The sequence below is a fragment of the Chrysemys picta genome, chromosome 6, assembly GCF_011386835.1.
Source record: "Chrysemys picta bellii isolate R12L10 chromosome 6, ASM1138683v2, whole genome shotgun sequence".
In the NCBI taxonomy this organism is placed as follows: Eukaryota; Metazoa; Chordata; order Testudines; family Emydidae; genus Chrysemys; species Chrysemys picta.
In genome coordinates this window covers 101,645,771-101,663,259 of record NC_088796.1, presented here as the reverse complement: position 1 = coordinate 101,663,259, position 17,489 = coordinate 101,645,771, and the positions used below count along the sequence as shown (strand labels likewise).

Below are 17,489 nucleotides of genomic sequence, written 5' to 3'. Positions count from 1 at the left end.
CAAATAGAAGGGAGCGCCGCAGTTACGCAGGTAACCGCATCATTTGTCTAAGGCGAACCTGGCAAGTTTGTCAGGGTGAGCGCTGCTGACAGCGATGCCCACGGGCAGCCAAACGCTACACCTTGCATAACAGCACGTTCCTGGGCTCCGCCCGCCGACTTCCAGGGCTCCTGCCTCGCTCGAGAGGTGCGCGGGCTCCTCCGCCCAGTGAGCGGCGAGGCGCGTCTCGGGCCGGAGGGAGGGGCCGGGGGCAGGGAAAGTTGTGCGGCCGGTCGGTTCGCTGAGCTCAGCGCCGGACAGGAGCGGAGCCCGCAGCCCGGCCCGGAGTGGGCGGCAGGAAGGCGCTTTCCGGGCCGCTGGCGATGGAGCTCGAGGAGGGGGACGAGCTGGCCCGGCTCCGCTCCCTCTTCGTGGCCTGCGACGTGCGGGGCTCCGGGCGCATCGAGCGGGCGGAGTTCGGCTCGCTGTGCGCCGAGCTGCGGGTGCGGCCGGCCGAGGCCGAGGCGATCTTCCGGCGGCTCGACACGGACCGCGACGGGGCCATCACCTTCCAGGAGTTCGCCCGGGGCTTCCGCGGGGCCGGCCAGCGGCCGCTGGAGCAGGACGAGGAGGAGGCATGGGGCGCGGCGGGGCCGAACCAGCCCTGGCGGGATTTCGAGCTGCGGCTCGGGAGCGAGGCCAGATACATCCCCAGGTAAGAGCCGCGCTGGCGGCGGGGCTGCTTCCCCCGGCGGCCGCAGGCACCTGCAGGGAGAGCGGCACGGGTGTGTGGCAGCAGTTAACCCACCTCTGTCTCAGCGCCTACCCGCCCCACACGGCACCAGCACGGGGAGCGGAGACACTGCCTGCTTTAGGGGGACCCTCCGTGCGCACAAGGCAGCCTTAGCGCTGGTTGCATCGCGGTAGGGTCAGCTGTGCCAGGCGCTGCACAAAGTGATGGACCTTGGCTCAAGGACCACACGACAAGAGACAGGGAGTGGGGTGTCACAAGGGAACAGTAGGGCTCAGGATGAAAAGCCGCAGTCACAGTACAGCTGGTAACTTCTGGCCTGGAAAGCACAGTAGTGCCTGTTGGAGAGTATGGTCCCAGCTGCAAACTCAGGGTAATAATAGTTTGTGTGAAATAGGGGAAAGTCGCTTTTCATTTCATTCCCTCTCAATCTGCTTCTCTTTCCCCCACCCCCTTTTATACAAGAGAATTAGTTCTTTGGGTTTTCCATGCTGGTGAAACCACACCAAGTCCATCCTGGTTAGCCAGAATAGGCACCTGTGCATGTTGTGAGCTCAAGAGACATCACCTAATTGATGGGTCCCTGAGAATTAATGGAAGCATAGCTTAAAGAGGATGTAGGTTTAATGCTTGTGGGAAAGGGTGAGGAGTTCTGCATTGTTTTGGTGGGGCAGGACATGATCTTATACAAACACTTCTGTATGTAAGGTAAAATTTGCCTGTGGTGTAGAGGACTGCAAGGACTTCTAACCACTTAGGCTATCCAGAGGGCACGGCTCCTGCTTGGACTCAGAGGGAGATGAGCCTCCCATGGGCCACACAGAGGGAGGGATCCCAGTTGGCTACAAAGAGGCTGTGCATAGTGTGTTCTGGACAGAGGCCAGTTACATAGGTGCATTGACTCAAAACCTATGTGTGGAAGAGGTTTGGAATACCAGCACCCCCTTTTCCAATCTATGGGCTTGATCCAAAGCTCATTGAAGTCAGTAGCAGCTTTAGATCAGGCCCATATTCTGGAGTTGCAGATGCTTATGGACTGCATTTCATCTCTCCACTCCTGCATTGTTCGAGTTGTGAATATCCTCTCCCTCAGCTGCTGAGTACCCACACATCATTTGAACAAAAGACAAATGATTCAGTACCAAACAAAGCAACAGATGAAAAAGAAAATCACATTAATGGGACAGTGCCCACTTGAAATCTTGACATTTATGAGTTAAAAGTAGGTTCAGGTGCTACTTTGCCCCTGGGTCTCCCTGCCAGTTTTTGTGGTCCTTACTATCACATTTTTGAGTTTTTAAAATGCTTTCCCTCTCCTCTGCTACTGTGAAAGACTCAAACAGAGAAAGGACTGACTGTGCAAGTGAAACGGTCTATATGCAAAATATTGTGAAATGCACAACTTAAACAAATGAGGGGGAAAATTCCCCTCTAATCTCTTTCAGGTATAGTAATCTGATGTTATCTGTCATTCGAGTAGAAGATAAAAAAAATCTCTCTTCTGTCTGAAAGTTTAAATTGACTGACTCCTTGAATAAGCAAGGAGGCTGTAATTAACTCATTCTGCACCATACTTCCTGTGCTGTGATCTCAACTCAGACTTCACTACATCGCAAGAATTCTCCCACTTCTCTCTTTATGCTCTGAGCCTTCTGCGAGGGCCCCGATTCTGCTTCCACTGAAGTCAATGAGAATATGTTCAGTCCCATAATGGGGAAAGTTGGCTGGCCGCAGCCTGCTTCGCAATGAAAACTGTTAAAAAATACTTCCATAATTGTAAAGTTGTTTCCATTTTGAAGGATTCAAAATGGATCCATTGTCTATTTTTTATTATTTTTAGCAGAAATTTTAATTAAAATTGGTACATTCTATAAAATCAGAAAATTTTGACGTTGACAGTTTTGGGTTTTTGTTGTTGTTTTGTTTTTTGAAGAGTTGTTAAAAGACCATTTTTTGGCTAAATACTTTTTATGCAAAAAATTTTGACCAGCCATCCTCAGAGTAAAGCTTCATGTTAGACAGGAAAGGTATCAACCTGGCTTGCTTGTTAAGGTCACAGTCCTGCAAACGCATATGCACAGGCTTAACTTTACTCACAAGCAATCTAATTTAAATCAGACAAATTTTATGTAAAAAGCTAAGCACTGTATAAGCAGTATAATCCAAGACCAGGGTTGTAGTTGGAAATGTTGAGAAAGAAACAAGGAAGAGATTTTGCAGAAGAACAAATAGGCAAAACCTCTGGTGCAAGTGAACCTATTAAAAATAGTTGAAAATGTCAGTATGTTTCCAGACCATCAAGTTTTTCATTGTTAAAAGTTTAGTCCAGATCATACTTCAATCTATTTTCTTGAAACAATTGTAAATGGCTCAGGACTTAATATTAAAGAAATGAAAAAAAAATCAAGTCAGACATGATGAATCTCAACTCACTGGGTTATAATTTTAAATCAAGATGCCCAACTATTTAACTTGATTTAAAGGTCTATATATTAATAAAATAGAATAATCTGTAGTGTTTTGATAAACATCTAAATGTTATTCCTTAATTAAAGTTTAACTGCTACTATTTAAGGCTCTGATTCTGCAAAAACCTATGCAAGTGCTTTGAAATATTTGAAATATGTGACTCGTCCAATGTAATTCAGTGGGATTACTTGTGTATAAAATTACCGTAAATATGTATGGAAGTCTTTGTAGGAATGAGGCCAAAAAGTGTTTTTTTAAATCTATACTATTTCCCCCCCCAAAAAAAGCATTCAAGAGATGTAGTCCTAATATTTTGGATAATTAAGAGTAAAAGCTGTTTTTTACCTGCCAAAACCTTTGTTCAATGTCTTTGTCTTGTAGCTACACTTTCAGAAGTGTTCATTTAGGCTTCAGTGTTGCATGCTAGTGTGCCTTGATGGACCCTTGTGCTCATGCAGAGACCCTGACTTCAATAGGGCTCTGTGCATTCACAAGGGTCCATCCATGTGGCTCATCTTGTAGGCTTGGAGCCTAATTTTGTGTGTGTCAGTTTTGGGCATCCTGTTTAAGAAAACTTATGCATATTGTGGACAAAGAGGAGAACGACATCACTGCTAGCTCAACGGAATTTTTCATAAGCAACGGACAATATTGCAGCAGAAGATGAATGGGCTGACTGCCAGAAAGCAAATCAGTAATTTATTAATTTTCATTTGGACACTGGTGCACAAGCCACTGAGTTGTCAGAAACAGTGGTGATAGCACTAAAAGAAAAGCCGGGGCGGGGGGGGGGAGTGAAGGTAAATGCTAAAACAGTAGTGAGTTTATCCCATTAAAGGAGAATATTAACTAGATATATGGGTAAATAACAAACTGGAAAGATAAAATTTGTAGTAGTGCCAGGGAAAAGAACATCTGCCATTGGGTTAAAAGTGTCAAACTCTTAGTCTCATCAAGAGGTGCACTCTTTGGTGGGGAAGAGAATCAAAACAAATGATGAGAGTTTGAGGACATCTTCCAGGGGATAGGGAGGCTCTCAAATGAGTACAGAGTATAGCTGAAAGAGCCTAATTGCCCCACTATTCACACACCTAGGAAAGTTCTCTTTGGCCTAAAGCAGAGAGGCACAGGCTTATTGCTCTGGTAATCAGAATGAGAAGAACCAAAAGAGTGGGTATACTTGTTAATCTCTGAAGGGAAAAAAAAGATGGACTCCTTCACTTATTTATAGACCTAAAAAATGATATAAATATGTAAAAAGAGAATATTTTCCACTACCTGTCAGGGGAGAAATTTTGAGGGATATGGCTGATGCCAGATATTTTTCTATGCTGGATGTGTTGTAGACTGGTACCCATCTCTAGAAAACATTGTGCACATCTGTGCACATTCAAAACACCTTTGGGAGACACTGTTTCCACAGACTTCCATTTGGATTGTGTTTTGTTCCTGAGGTGTTTCACTGAATAATATAACAAATGTTTCATGATATTAGCGGATACTAAGATTTAGAAAGGTAAAGTTCTGATCTGGAGAAAAACAGTAGAAGAGTATGACTAGAGGCTCTGGGCAGCTCAAGAAAGAGCAAGTGCGGCTGGGCTGAAGTTAAATAAACAAAAATTCTTTGTAACAGAAATAACATACCTAGAAGAGCAGATAACACAGCAACGTGTCCTGGTTGAGGTCATCACCTGCCTGTCTCAACAGACGAGAGGGGTACAGAGATTCCTTGAAATGGTGGACTATGTAGGGAAACTTGTGCCAAATCTAGCTGCTTAAACCAGCAACCTGAGAGCACTGTTATGCAAAGATGTCCAGTGTACATAGGCTGCCAGTCTTAATAAAGGGTTTGAAAAACTGAAGAAGATAATTAAAGAGGCCCTAGTCTGGAGGTACTATCACAGTAAGTGTAAAACTGAGATGTCCATAGATCCCTCCAAGGAGGGTATTGGCAGCAGTATGGTCAAAACTGGAGATGAGTGGTTTATGCGCCACGGGCGCTAACAAAAAACTGAGTATCAGTGTCCTCCGATAAAGGAGGCGGCTATGGCCAGTCCATCAGTGTAAAAAGATTCATATTTTTATTTATGGGAGACCAATGTTAGCTGAAATGACCATAAACCATTTATTACCATTGCCATAAAGTGCTTGGTAAATATTCCCCAAAAATATAAAGGTTATTTTTTCAGTTGCAAATCGAATAGAAACCTGGGAGTGATTTGGTAGTTGCAGACATGCTTTCTAGAATATTTGTCTAGGGGAGCAAATTCCAGAGCTAGATTTTGTGCATGTCAGTTTGGTAAAATAACCTTTCTGGTCTCAGACAAAATGTGGACTGTGATTGCCAGAGCAACAGATCAGGATGAGAAGCTGCAGAAAGTGAATAAGGCTATTTCTATAGGGTAGTCAGAAGAGCATGTTCCCAGCTTCTATGACCAATTAAGAGGGAAGCTCTCAGTCCTAGATGGCATTTTCTTTGAAGATATCAGGATGAAGACCCTTAAATTGTAATAGAAAAATATGTTAAAAAGGATAAAAGATGCTCATGTGGGGATCGAAAACTCTAAGAGGAAGCTAGAAACATTTTATATTGGCCTCAAAAGAACAGCGACATTAAGGAAGCTGCCATGGCTTGTTTCATGTGCCAGAAGTACTAGCTAAGTCAAGCAAAAGAGCCCATTTTGGTGACACAGGAAAGATTTTCTGCTTGGAGCAGAGTAGGCATAGATTTGTTTACGATGACTGGGGGGGGGGAACTATGCATTTATTATAGACTGTTATTCTCACATCCCTGATATAGTTTTACTAGAAGATACTACAACTAAACAGGTGATCGTGCATATCAAATCTGTTTTTGCTAGCCATGGTATACCTGATGTGGGTATACCCACATGTGGTTACATCTGACACTGGGCTGCAGTTCAGTGGATATGAATTTAAGAAGTTTGCAGTGAAGTTTGGGTTTAGGAATGTAACCTCTAGTCCCCATTACCCCAATCCAATGGATTGGTTGAAAATGATGTTAAAATAAGGAAGTGTCTGTTGAAAAATGCTGCAGTCATTGTGGTGGTCTGTAATTTAACAATACCTAAGTACAGATCTTTACCTTTACATTATAGAATGTACCAATGAAACATAGTTTATTACCTGTAGGTATTTTATTTAATAGAAAACAGAGAACTAGAATGCCTGTAATGAAAAAGGTGATCTCAGAGGAACTGGAGATTTGCAGAAATATAAAGAGACAGATAAAGCTATACAAAAAACTCAATGTGTTTTGGGGTTCTGGGAGCTATCACTACTTCATGAATACGGCACAGTGAATGTCTCTGATGGAAATGAATGGTTGCAAACAGCAATGTTTTAGGAGGGTGTCACTCCAAATGGACATATATTGAGGAGGAAACAGACATTTTCCCCAGCTTTGAGAAAGGAAAGGGAGGAGGGGCACTATGTTTGCTGTCTTGCCTGAGAAGGTCTCAGTTTGGTAACAGCCACAACCGATCCAGACAACTGAGCCCCAGGATATAATACCGCCAGAAAAAAGTAGACTCACTGCCTCCTGACAACAGTAGTACTTGTGTTCAAGAGAAACCTGCAAGTCCAAGTGACAGTTGAAGACCCCTCAGAGATTGATAGAACACTGTTAGTAAATCTAATTAGGTTGGTTATAAGTGTTTGGAATTGTGTGTTATGTAAACATTTAAATTATGGTATTCTTAAGTTTTGGCTGGCAGAGGAAGGAAGATTGATATTGGTAACTGTACCATTAGGTGGTTTAACTTCCCAGACAGGTAGTCTGAGGGGAGGGAACTGCAGAAGCCCACAGTATGTAATGCAGAGGCAGCTGGGAACTGGCATCGCTCAATAAAAAGGATCTCTTTGATGCACTTTGGGCCTACCATGATTACTGATGTAGGAGTCATTCAGTAGGAGATCAAAAAATATGACTTGTGCTCCATGGTGCTTTGTGAAAGCATTCATCTTCTTTCACTAACAAACCTATCCCAGTGTCTTGGTTACTGTGTTTGCAGCAGCAATTTGAATGCTGTCCCATTGTTTGTCTAAGAGGGTAGTAGGAGGGAATGGGAATAGCTTTATTTGGTATAAGTGATGTGGTCTGATTATGAGAGTTGGAATTCTCAGACATCAAATTACCAACTGAAAGACATTCAAAATGAAATGGTGGTGATTTAAGTGCATGTGTACTCATATCAAATGAATAATTCTGTACTGTTTCTTCATGCAAACCAGTCCTCTTCCTTTTTAGGTTTCTAAATAACTTTGAACCTCTCTAATGTACAGAATTATTCACTTATACCAAATAAAGCAGGACCAATCCCCAGACAGATTTTTGTCCCAGATCCCTAAATGGCCCCCTCAAAGGATTGAACTCATAACCCTAGGTTTAGAAGGCCAATGCTCAAAACACTGAGCCATCCCTCCCCCCTCAGGAACAGTCAACATGAATTCACCAAGGGCAAGTCATGCCTGGCCAACCTGATTGCCTTCTATGATGAGATAACTGGCTCTGTGGATATGGGTAAACTATATATGGGTAAAGCAGTGGACATGATATATCTTGACGGTATCAAAAACTCTGCTGAAGTCTCCCACAGTATTCTTGCCAGCAAGTTAAAAAGTATGGATTGGATTAATGGACTATAAAGTGGATAGAAAGATGGTTGGATTAATGGACTATAAGGTGGATAGAAAGATGGCTAGATTGTTGGGCTCAATGGGTAGTGATCAATGGCTCGATGTCTAGTTGGCAGCTGGTATCAAGCATAGTGCCCCAGGGGTTGGTCCTGGGGCTGGTTTTGTTCAACATCTTTATTAATGATCTGGATGATGGGATTAATTGCATCCTCAGCAAGTTCACAGAGGACACTAAACTGGGGGGGAGAGGGGGAGGTAGACAAATTGGAGAATTGAGCCAAAAGAAATCTGATGAAGTTCAACAAGGACCAGTGCAGAGTCCTGTACTTAGGATGGAAGAATCCCATGAACCGCAACATGTCTACCTAATGTAATTTTATTGGATTTTCTTAACATAATCAGTATTTTCATGTACATGAGTGGTCCAAAATTCCGGTGACAATCAGTAAAAAACCGAATAATAGCTTTTGTAAAACCCAGGAATTTTTCCGTAAAAAGTAGTAAGAACTTATAACAAAGGGCCTTAACTATGGCATATTCACTTTCTTTAATCAAAACTAGTGTTTTTAATAGAGTTCCAGTCATGTTGTCTTTATGTACGGTTAATGCAAAAGATACCAAAATCAATCAATTTTTCAGAAAGCCATAATGCAGGAGCAAAAGTATTATATAGGTTTTTTAAATAATTTTCTAGAGTTGAATACTGACTTTAGTAGAGACAATACACAATTCCTGTGGTATCAGAAATTCCAGCTAGTTAACATTATCTGTGTACTTACTTCTGACTTTCTAATATTGCCTTATGGGTTTTGTCTTGATCAGAATAGAAGGTTAGCTAGCATACTCTTACTAGCACATTCTAACACTCTAGCATAGACAAGCCCATGTAGACTATTAACACATGCCAGCTGGCCAAGATGAAGCCTACTTAGAAAATCTGTCTAATGATACACCTTTAAATCTTAGTCATGACAAACGGTATCACACCAGCTAAAGGAGAAATCCTTGCTGAACCACCAGTTTAAAATGATAAGTTATGTTGTTAACTGCTGCCTTATCAAACTGTTGATAAGGTGTAAGGAAAGTGTCTGGTATCTCCAATATTATATAGGAGTTCAGCAGGGCTGATCACATGTAAAATTACATGTGTAAGTAATTTCAAGATTGGGGTTGAAGACCTGCTTCAAACAGCTTAAGGTTAATTACCATGTGGTATTAATATTTTCCAGATTGTATCATATTTTGCGGTGTTCTCAGGATGATTATGGGTCAGATTCAGTGCCCACAAATCAAAGAGATTTCAATAAGCAAGGCTCAGGAATTATTTCAGTAAACATAACATTAAAAGGCACAAAATAAGCCTTAATTGTTTTCAGTATTAATGATCCATCTCCCAATCAAATCGTCATTCAGTATAGTAGTAGATGTTAGATATACAGTATCTGTGGGCAGGTAATCTGTTTCTACATACTGTATAGTGCATCTTTTGAAACTAGCTTAATTTTTTAGACAACTGTTATGGGATGTGTCTTGCCTGTCTGCAGTTTGATTTATTGATTGTCCAATTAATTTAATTTAGCTTGCTGTCAGGATGCCTTCAAAGCATGTGTTATAGTTGCCTCTATTATCTTTTGAAATTAGATGGGAGAAGTAAATTTATCTTTTTTTCCTCCAAAGAAAGATTATCTTTCCACAAATTTCCGGGGGTGAGTTTAGTCAGTTTCCTACCTGAGGCATTCACTGTAAGCGGAAGTGTTGTTTGCCAGTTAGCCTTTACACTCAGTGATAGGGTTACCATATTTTGTGCCTCCAAAAGGAGGACACTCCACGGGGCCCTGGCCCCGCCCCCAGCCCCGCCCCCTCCCCGCCCCAACTCCGCCCCCTCCCCAAAGTCTCCGCCCCCTCCCCTGCTTCCCACGAACATTTAATTCGCGGGAAGCCTGGGCAGGTAAGGGGAGGTGTGGGGGGAGGAGGTGCGGCCCAGGCTGGCCCCCCCTGCGGCTCCAGCCTGGGTCGGCTCGGGCCCTGGGGTGCCGGCCCTGGCCCTCGGCCGACCACCCCCGGCCCGCCCAGCACTGCCGGCCCCCGGCGGCCCAGCGCACCCTCCCGGCCCCGGCGGCCCAGCGCACCCCCCGGATCCCCTCCCCCGGCGGCCCAGCGCACCCCCCGGATCCCCCCCCCCGGCGGCCCGACCCCGCGGCCCAGCGCACCCCCCCGGCGGCCCGGCTCCCGGCCCGACCTCCCGGCCCGACCTCCCGGCCCCGCGGCCCAGCGCACCCCCTCGGCGGCCCGACCCCGCGGCCCCGGCCCGGCTCCCGGCCCGGCCCAGCGCACCCCCCCCGGCGGCCCGGCTCCCGGCCCGACCTCCCGGCCCCGCGCACCCCCCCCGGCGGCCCGGCTCCCGGCCCGACCCCCCGGCCCAGCGAACCCTCTCGGCCCCCCGGCCCCGCGCACCCCCCCGGCGGCCCGGCTCCCGGCCCGACCTCCCGGCCCCGCGCACCCCCCCCGGCGGCCCGGCTCCCGGCCCGACCCCCCGGCCCAGCGAACCCTCTCGGCCCCCCGGCCCCGCGCACCCCCCCGGCGGCCCGGCTCCCGGCCCGACCCCCCCGGCTCCCGGCCCCGCGGCCCAGCGCACCCCCTCGGCGGCCCGACCCCGCGGCCGCGGCCCCGGCCCGGCTCCCGGCCCGGCCCAGCGCACCCCCCCCGGCCCCGCGGCCCAGCGCACCCCCCCCGGCGGCCCGGCCCCGCGGCCCCGGCCCGGCCCCGTGCACCCCCCCGGCGGCCCGGCTCCCGGCCCGACCCAGCGAACCCTCTCGGCCCCCCGGCCCCGCGCACCCCCCCGGCGGCCCGGCTCCCGGCCCGACCTCCCGGCCCCGCGGCCCAGCGCACTCCCCCGGCGGCCCGGCTCCCGGCCCGACCCCCCGGCTCCCGGCCCCGCGGCCCAGCGCACCCCCTCGGCGGCCCGACCCCGCGGCCCCGGCCCGGCGCCCCTGGACCCCGGCCCGGCACCGCGCGCCCGGCCCCGCGACCCCGGCCTAGCCCTCCCTCCCGATTTTCCCGGACATGCCCGGCTTTTGGGGATTTCCCCCCGGACGGGGATTTGAGCCCCCAAAAGCCGGACATGTCCGGGAAAATCCGGACGTATGGTAACCCTACTCAGTGAGCAATTGTGCTAGTAGCACAAAAAGTGGAAAGTGTTTCCAGACTAGTAACCTAGTATAATGCAACACATCTGATTTTTAACTGAATCTTTTTTTGTTGTTGCTTTCTTTTCATTCAGACATAACCATTCTTCCTTTATATTAAATCAAATGCAATGAGTAATTAAGCACAAAAAGACAGTGATTTCATTTTATATGTAGTGAGCTACCTATTGGAGCATATTTGCATGAGCCTTAGAAGTTCTCCTTTATTGAGAACTGAGGCACACATCAGATTATACAACTAAAAGCTATTTGACTTTATCTGAGTATTCAGTTATCCTCACACGTATTGAAATTTCAATTGCCAACATTAAAAGACAACAGCAGGGTATTTTTAAGTCTGTATAAAAAGGAAAGCAGTTTTTTCCTCCCTGAAATTAGAATAAGAAATGATCCAACGCCCACTGACACCTCAAGAGAAAACTCGTGCTTGCAAATCATGTAACCATCAAATGTGCCAGCAGTTATTGATGTCTGCAAATGGTGGACTATGGATAGTGACTTATTTTGGATTTTGTCTCCTTTTATGCCCCAGACAGGGATTTCATGCCCCAGCAAGAAGTTGGTGGGGTGAGGGGAGGAGAGGAATAGGGGTAGGGAAGAGAGAGCTTTTCAGGGCCAGCTTCTGAATCCCACTACCTGGAGAAATTTGATTTCTTTCCCCACCCATCTTACAGGACACTGAGCTTCAGTCTGAAATATACCCAAGTAAATATAAACTAAAAATGATGTGAGGAAGTGTATGCAGGGTCGGCACAACCCATTAGGCGACCTAGGCAGTCGCCTAGGGCGCTGCGATTTGGGGGGGCGGTGACCGCGGCGGTATTTCCACAGCGGGACCTTCCGCTGCCTAGGGCGGCGGAAAACCTGGCAGTGCTCCTGAGTGTATGCTACGTACCTAGAAAGGTCATTAAATGTAAGGTTATAAATATTCTTTCTCTGAAAATCCCACCATTTTTCCATGCTTTTCACTACAAAGCTCCACTTCTGTTATCTATTCCTTTCTTTGTGCCTTACTTCATTTTACTTCCTATGTTTACCTGATTGTAGGCTCCCATCTCTTCAGGACAAGAATTTAATTTTATTTCATTTCTATAAAGTTGGAGCTATGTGAATGTTAATTTTGTTCATAATAGCTCTTCTATGGAGCTATGCAAGTAACTGATTTTCCATAAAATATCAGTAGATCTTTAAAATTTAATAAACTCAGCATAACATTGGCGTGGACAAAGCTACCAAATCTGCAAAATAATGTACAAAATAATCATGACTGAAAAATGTGCATCAGTGTCTACTGCATAAAAAGCTGCATTTCAGGATGATAACACTCAAGAAACGAGCGATGGGTAAAAGAGGGCAAAACCTTCCACAGTGCACTCATTCAAAGCACTTGAGACAAATAAACAGGTACTGTCTAGACCTTCCAATTTGTTCCCAGAGCTTCAATCACTAGCGCTATTATGAGACAACTGTGTTCCTGAAAAACATTCTGGTCCTGATTCTGACTGCACTAATACCAATGTAAATCAGGAATAATTCCACTGAAATAAATTGTTACACAGATGTAAAACTGAAAGATAAAGTTAGGAGGCATGAGATCAGAATCAGGCCTGTAGCATATTAATATGAAAACGAGTACTCCAAGCATCCTAACTGGCTTCAGAATTCCAGTGTCCATAAGGATTAAAAGTTTCTAGGCCCTTTTTTTACAGGTTTTGCAAATGCACTTGACAATTGTGCATAAACACAATTTAAACTTGTTTGTGGCTGAATTGGGTTCCAAGATGCCTTGATTTGTCAGTGTGCATGGAGGCATGCCGCAGAGTCATTTAAAAAAAAAAAAAAAAAAAAAGAGCTCTACCTTAGGTCATCTCTTCCTGGCCTCGCTCTAATGCACTTTAGCTCCATTCATGGTGGCTAGCCAAGCTACGGTAGAGCCTGCTTTCCCTACAACTGCATAAAATGGAGATGGGTTTGAGCTGATACGGATCTGAAATTTGGAGTGTTTGGGTCTGGAGTTTTCAGGCCAATCTCTGTCTTAAACACTGTTGTAAATACCTGTCCAGGCATGACCTTAAGATGAAGCAAGGTATATTCAGGGAAGGTACACATCAATACTCAGAATGCTTTTCTGTTCTACATTTATTGCAAAGCTCTACTTTGGGAACATACCTTTTGGGAATAGCTGGCAGATTGCACAACAGGGGTTCAGGCCCTATTAACAATGAATAGCAATAATTTCTTTCACATTAGTTTTTAAAACATCTATCCCATGCAATAATATTTATGTACATCTCTGGGTGTACACATTTTTAAGAGTTAAAAGCTTGGCACTTGGAAGTGAAGGAGGCCAAAAAAACCATTGAATAGTCTTAAAGAATTCAAACTGGGTTAATTTTTAAATTGAAAGTTCTGAATTTTCTTACATTGAAATACAAACTTTTTAGTCTCCCTCTGTATCCCATCAAAACAATCTGAGTTTCAAATATCAGATATTCACAATGCACTGCTCAGGAATAAGCTGCAGACCACAACTTATTTTCATAATTTATTCAGCAAACAATTCTGAATAACTAGTACATTTTTGAAAAGTAATCTCTCCATAAAGAGTTGGAAAAAATGGACAGCATGAATCAGTTGACTCTGACTCTGACTCTGTCCTGCTGTAATTATGCCAGTAAAGTGTCCCAAACTATGTTGAAAAATATGCAAATAAGCAATTTAGAAAAATTATTTTCATAACCATCAAACACTCACTGCACAAGGCCACATCCTTCTAAAATTGTGTGAATTTATAAAGTATTACAGTGAGCTTTCAAGTTAATGTTACAAAATTCAGATACTTGAGGTGATTAAGTCAATGGCATTACTCATAATTTGTGAAAATGTATTCCATCTTGCTCAAGATGCCAGTAGTCAAATGGAATTATAGCAAATTTGTTACAAATTTTTAATTTCTTCTGTGTTTTTCTGTTGCTTCTGTGGGATGTTGAGTCATGTTTTTAATTAAGATTTTATGCAAAGTTGTCACTGATGTGCTCAGGTAAGTGCCATCAACATCCCCTAGCTGTCAGTTTCAGTTTTAAAAAATAAAACTCCCAGTGGCTATTGCAGCTTCTGTTGGGTGTTGCACTACTGTGGTTGTGTGGGCTTTGTTTTACCTCTTAGACCTAACTGGCTCTGCGTAAAAATATGCCACTAGGGTGTTCTGAATCTAGCTCTGACGGCTGTAATTGGGCCAGTGAGGAACAATGAACATAAAGAGGTTTTTGGATCACATAGCTAGCCTAAAGTACTATAACAGCTACTTATGTTTCTGACATCAACATCTTAATACAAAGCTTACCCACATCTGTGCGCAGTCAGACACAGTGGTAGTGAAGCATTGCTTTCAACCTTCGTTCTTTGTGTTTGTTCATTTGTTTAATCTTTGATGTCAGAAAATAGAACGCTGAGAGAGGAGTGGCAGTGACACTCTTGGAACAGGAACAAAAATGTAAAATTGTAAAAATACAGAACAAAGCTTCACCACTGGCGCAAGGAGTTTGTTGTAGGGAGAGACCAGTGTACTTGATTAATTTTCAGTTTGTCAGCATGAGGCATTGTAGCTGCATATGCTATACTGTAAGCAGGAACCTATTGGTCAGTGCACTAAAGATGCTTTAGTGGTAATATTTTACATGAGTACAGTGCTTTCTGTCCCAAAGGATCTTTCCAACCACAAAGCACACTTTAGATTTACACATATAGCTCCACTAGGATGGTGGGAATCAGTCAAGCAGTACTGTACAACACTGGAGTGAGGAGGGCCTGAGCATTGTTTTGCCAAGGACCTTTTTTTTTTTTTTTTTTTTTTTTTTTTTTTTTTTTGCGAAGAACACAACACAACCCCCCTACTCTTGTGAAAGGGTTGATGATACGATCTCTTCTGTCCAAACAGAGCTGACAGAACCTGTATGTGCAATACAGATGTGTGAGCATACAGATGTATGTGCAATACCTCAAAAAAAACTCCACAAACATTTTCTCGAATAAAAAAATTGAATACATTTTCGCTATGTTTGTGTTTGCTTTCTGTGAATACTATAACAAAGAGTTTTATTGGAAGGAACGTTCATGGAAGCAGCAAATTTAGAACAGATATAAAATATTTGCGAAATGCAAATTTTGAACTCAGATGTATGTGCACACCAAAAACCTGATTCTAAAAAGTTGTGCTCATCCATCTGAGGAGGCAGAAACATGCCGTGATATATGTACAGGGCCGGCACCAACTCAGCAAGCAGGTGCTTGAGGTGGCCAACGGAGGGGGGCGGCACGTCCGGCTCTTTGGTGGCAATTCGGCGGCAGGTCCCTCTCGGAGCAAAGGACCTGCTGCTGAATTGCCGCCAAAGAATGAAGCGGCAGTGGTAGAGCTGCTGCCGAAGTGCTGCAGATCACTATCGTGGCTTTTTTTTTTTTTTTTTTTTTTTTTTTTTTTTTTGCTGCTTGGGGCGGCAAAAACCCTGAAGCCGGCCCTGTCTATGTATCCTGTCAAAACTAACCAGTGCAATTAGTTTTGAATATCAAATGCTCTCAATAAACTGATCACAAATCATCTATGGACCAAGAATTTTTCATTTTTGGGGGGGTGAATAATACCTACTAATGAATAAGAGCAGCCATACTGAGTCAGACCAAGGGTTCATCTAGCCCAGTATCCTGTCTTCCATCAGTGGCCAATGCCAGGTGCCCCAGAGGGAATTAACAGAACATGTCATTATCAAGTGATCCATCCCCTGTCGCCCATTCCCATGTGTCTTATTGATATGTGTCATCTTGACAATTAACAAAAAGAAAAACTCACTGAATAATGTAGTCACTACAAATTTTTGCTCAGCTTTAGATTTTACGTTCACATCCCAAAGACCCAAGAGTGCTGATCCAAATAATGTTGAATGTATCTACCTTAGAGGGATGAAGGATTCATTTGACTATGGTGGATTTTGATATACAAAGAACACATTTTCTTTTATTTAGGGCCCAATCCTGACTTAAATAAGTAGTCCTCACTCATCTGAGTAGTATTGTTGAGTTAAAAGTGACCGCTAATAATACTACAATAATTAATTAATACCTACTTTGTAAATGTTGGCAGGATCCGGCCCTCAATTTGTTTTTGCCGGGCAAAATCTAAACCATTCTAAACTCTTCTTGTTTTGCCTAAGGAATACTACACGATATGAACCATAGCATCTCAACTTTTGTCTTGCCCTTGTAATACTGAGAACAAAGTAATAAGAGGATGGAATTTCAGCCTTTGAATTTCTTTGTTTTCCCTCATTTAAAAATTAATTAAGCATGGTGATAGTTTGTATTTAATGTCAGAGGTGTTTTAACTTTTATATTAGTGTCAAATGAAAATGCCCTTATCTGTATTTTAAATGTGGGTTATTGACCAAACTGTGTAAATATGCGTTAAGGGAGTTTTTTAATTACTGGTTATTCATGCATAGTCATGACTGGATAAACCTGGTTAGTACCATGATCATTATGAATCATGATATTACTTTAAAAATATGTTATGAAACATGCAACTTTTCATATATGGCAGAGAATCTTCAAAGATTATTACAAGTGTTGAAATTTTAACTTACAGAAATACCTAATATACCTAAAGCACTAGCCTGTATAAAAGAAATGATTTCTGAGAACGATAGTTTAGGTGTACAAAAGTGCCATGAGCATCAGTAAATCTGCATTTCATTGTGCTCTTGGTACATTGCCATATATTCAACTTGTACATCAAAGTTTCAGCCTATAGATTTTTACAGTCTCCTGGAAGTTCTGCAGTTGTTTAAAATGGTATGTGAGCTATAGCAGCAGTTATGGTACAGTTGTAATAGAATAACGCATACTGCTGGTGGGAAATCATATGGAGACACTGTGAGAAGGTATGTTGATAACCTACACCATGGATTTACAGTATGAGGTGCTTAAAGTAGATAAAGTACTAGCTACAGAGAACATGAATCCTCATTCTATAAAAAAGTGTCCAAGGAGATGCAAACCTTTTAAGTTATATTTTAAATAATGCTGCATTTGTAAGAGATTCTTCATGACTGGATAACTGCAAGTATAATTTCATTATTGGAAAAGGGTCAAGTATATAATCTTGGGGAAAATCTTAGAAACTTTTCATTTAAAAATTTCAAACTTTTCTGTAAAAAGGAAAAGAGAAAATTTACACATGGTATATTAGATATGGTGCTGGAGTAGGACTCAGAAAACTTTGGTTTCATTCTATTTTCTGCCACTGACCCACTGGATGACGTTGGGCAAAACACATCACCTCCCCATACCTCAGTTTCCCTTCCCATTTTCTCTGTCTATTTAGGTTGTAAACTCTTCAGGGCAGGATCCATCTCTGTGTGTACAGTGCCTCACAT

General features: G+C 43.9%; 1 protein-coding gene across 1 annotated transcript in view; it reads left to right on the top strand.

Annotated features, from left to right (window-relative positions):
• Positions 1-206: 206 nt before the first annotated feature.
• The window catches only part of RASEF (RAS and EF-hand domain containing), a 49,281-nt gene continuing 31,998 nt past the window's right edge, over positions 207-17,489 (top strand). The window contains exon 1 of the mRNA XM_065549445.1: positions 207-694. Within this exon, the coding sequence (XP_065405517.1) occupies positions 363-694 (332 nt within the window). The 5' untranslated portion in view covers positions 207-362. The remainder of the gene's footprint in view (positions 695-17,489) is intronic.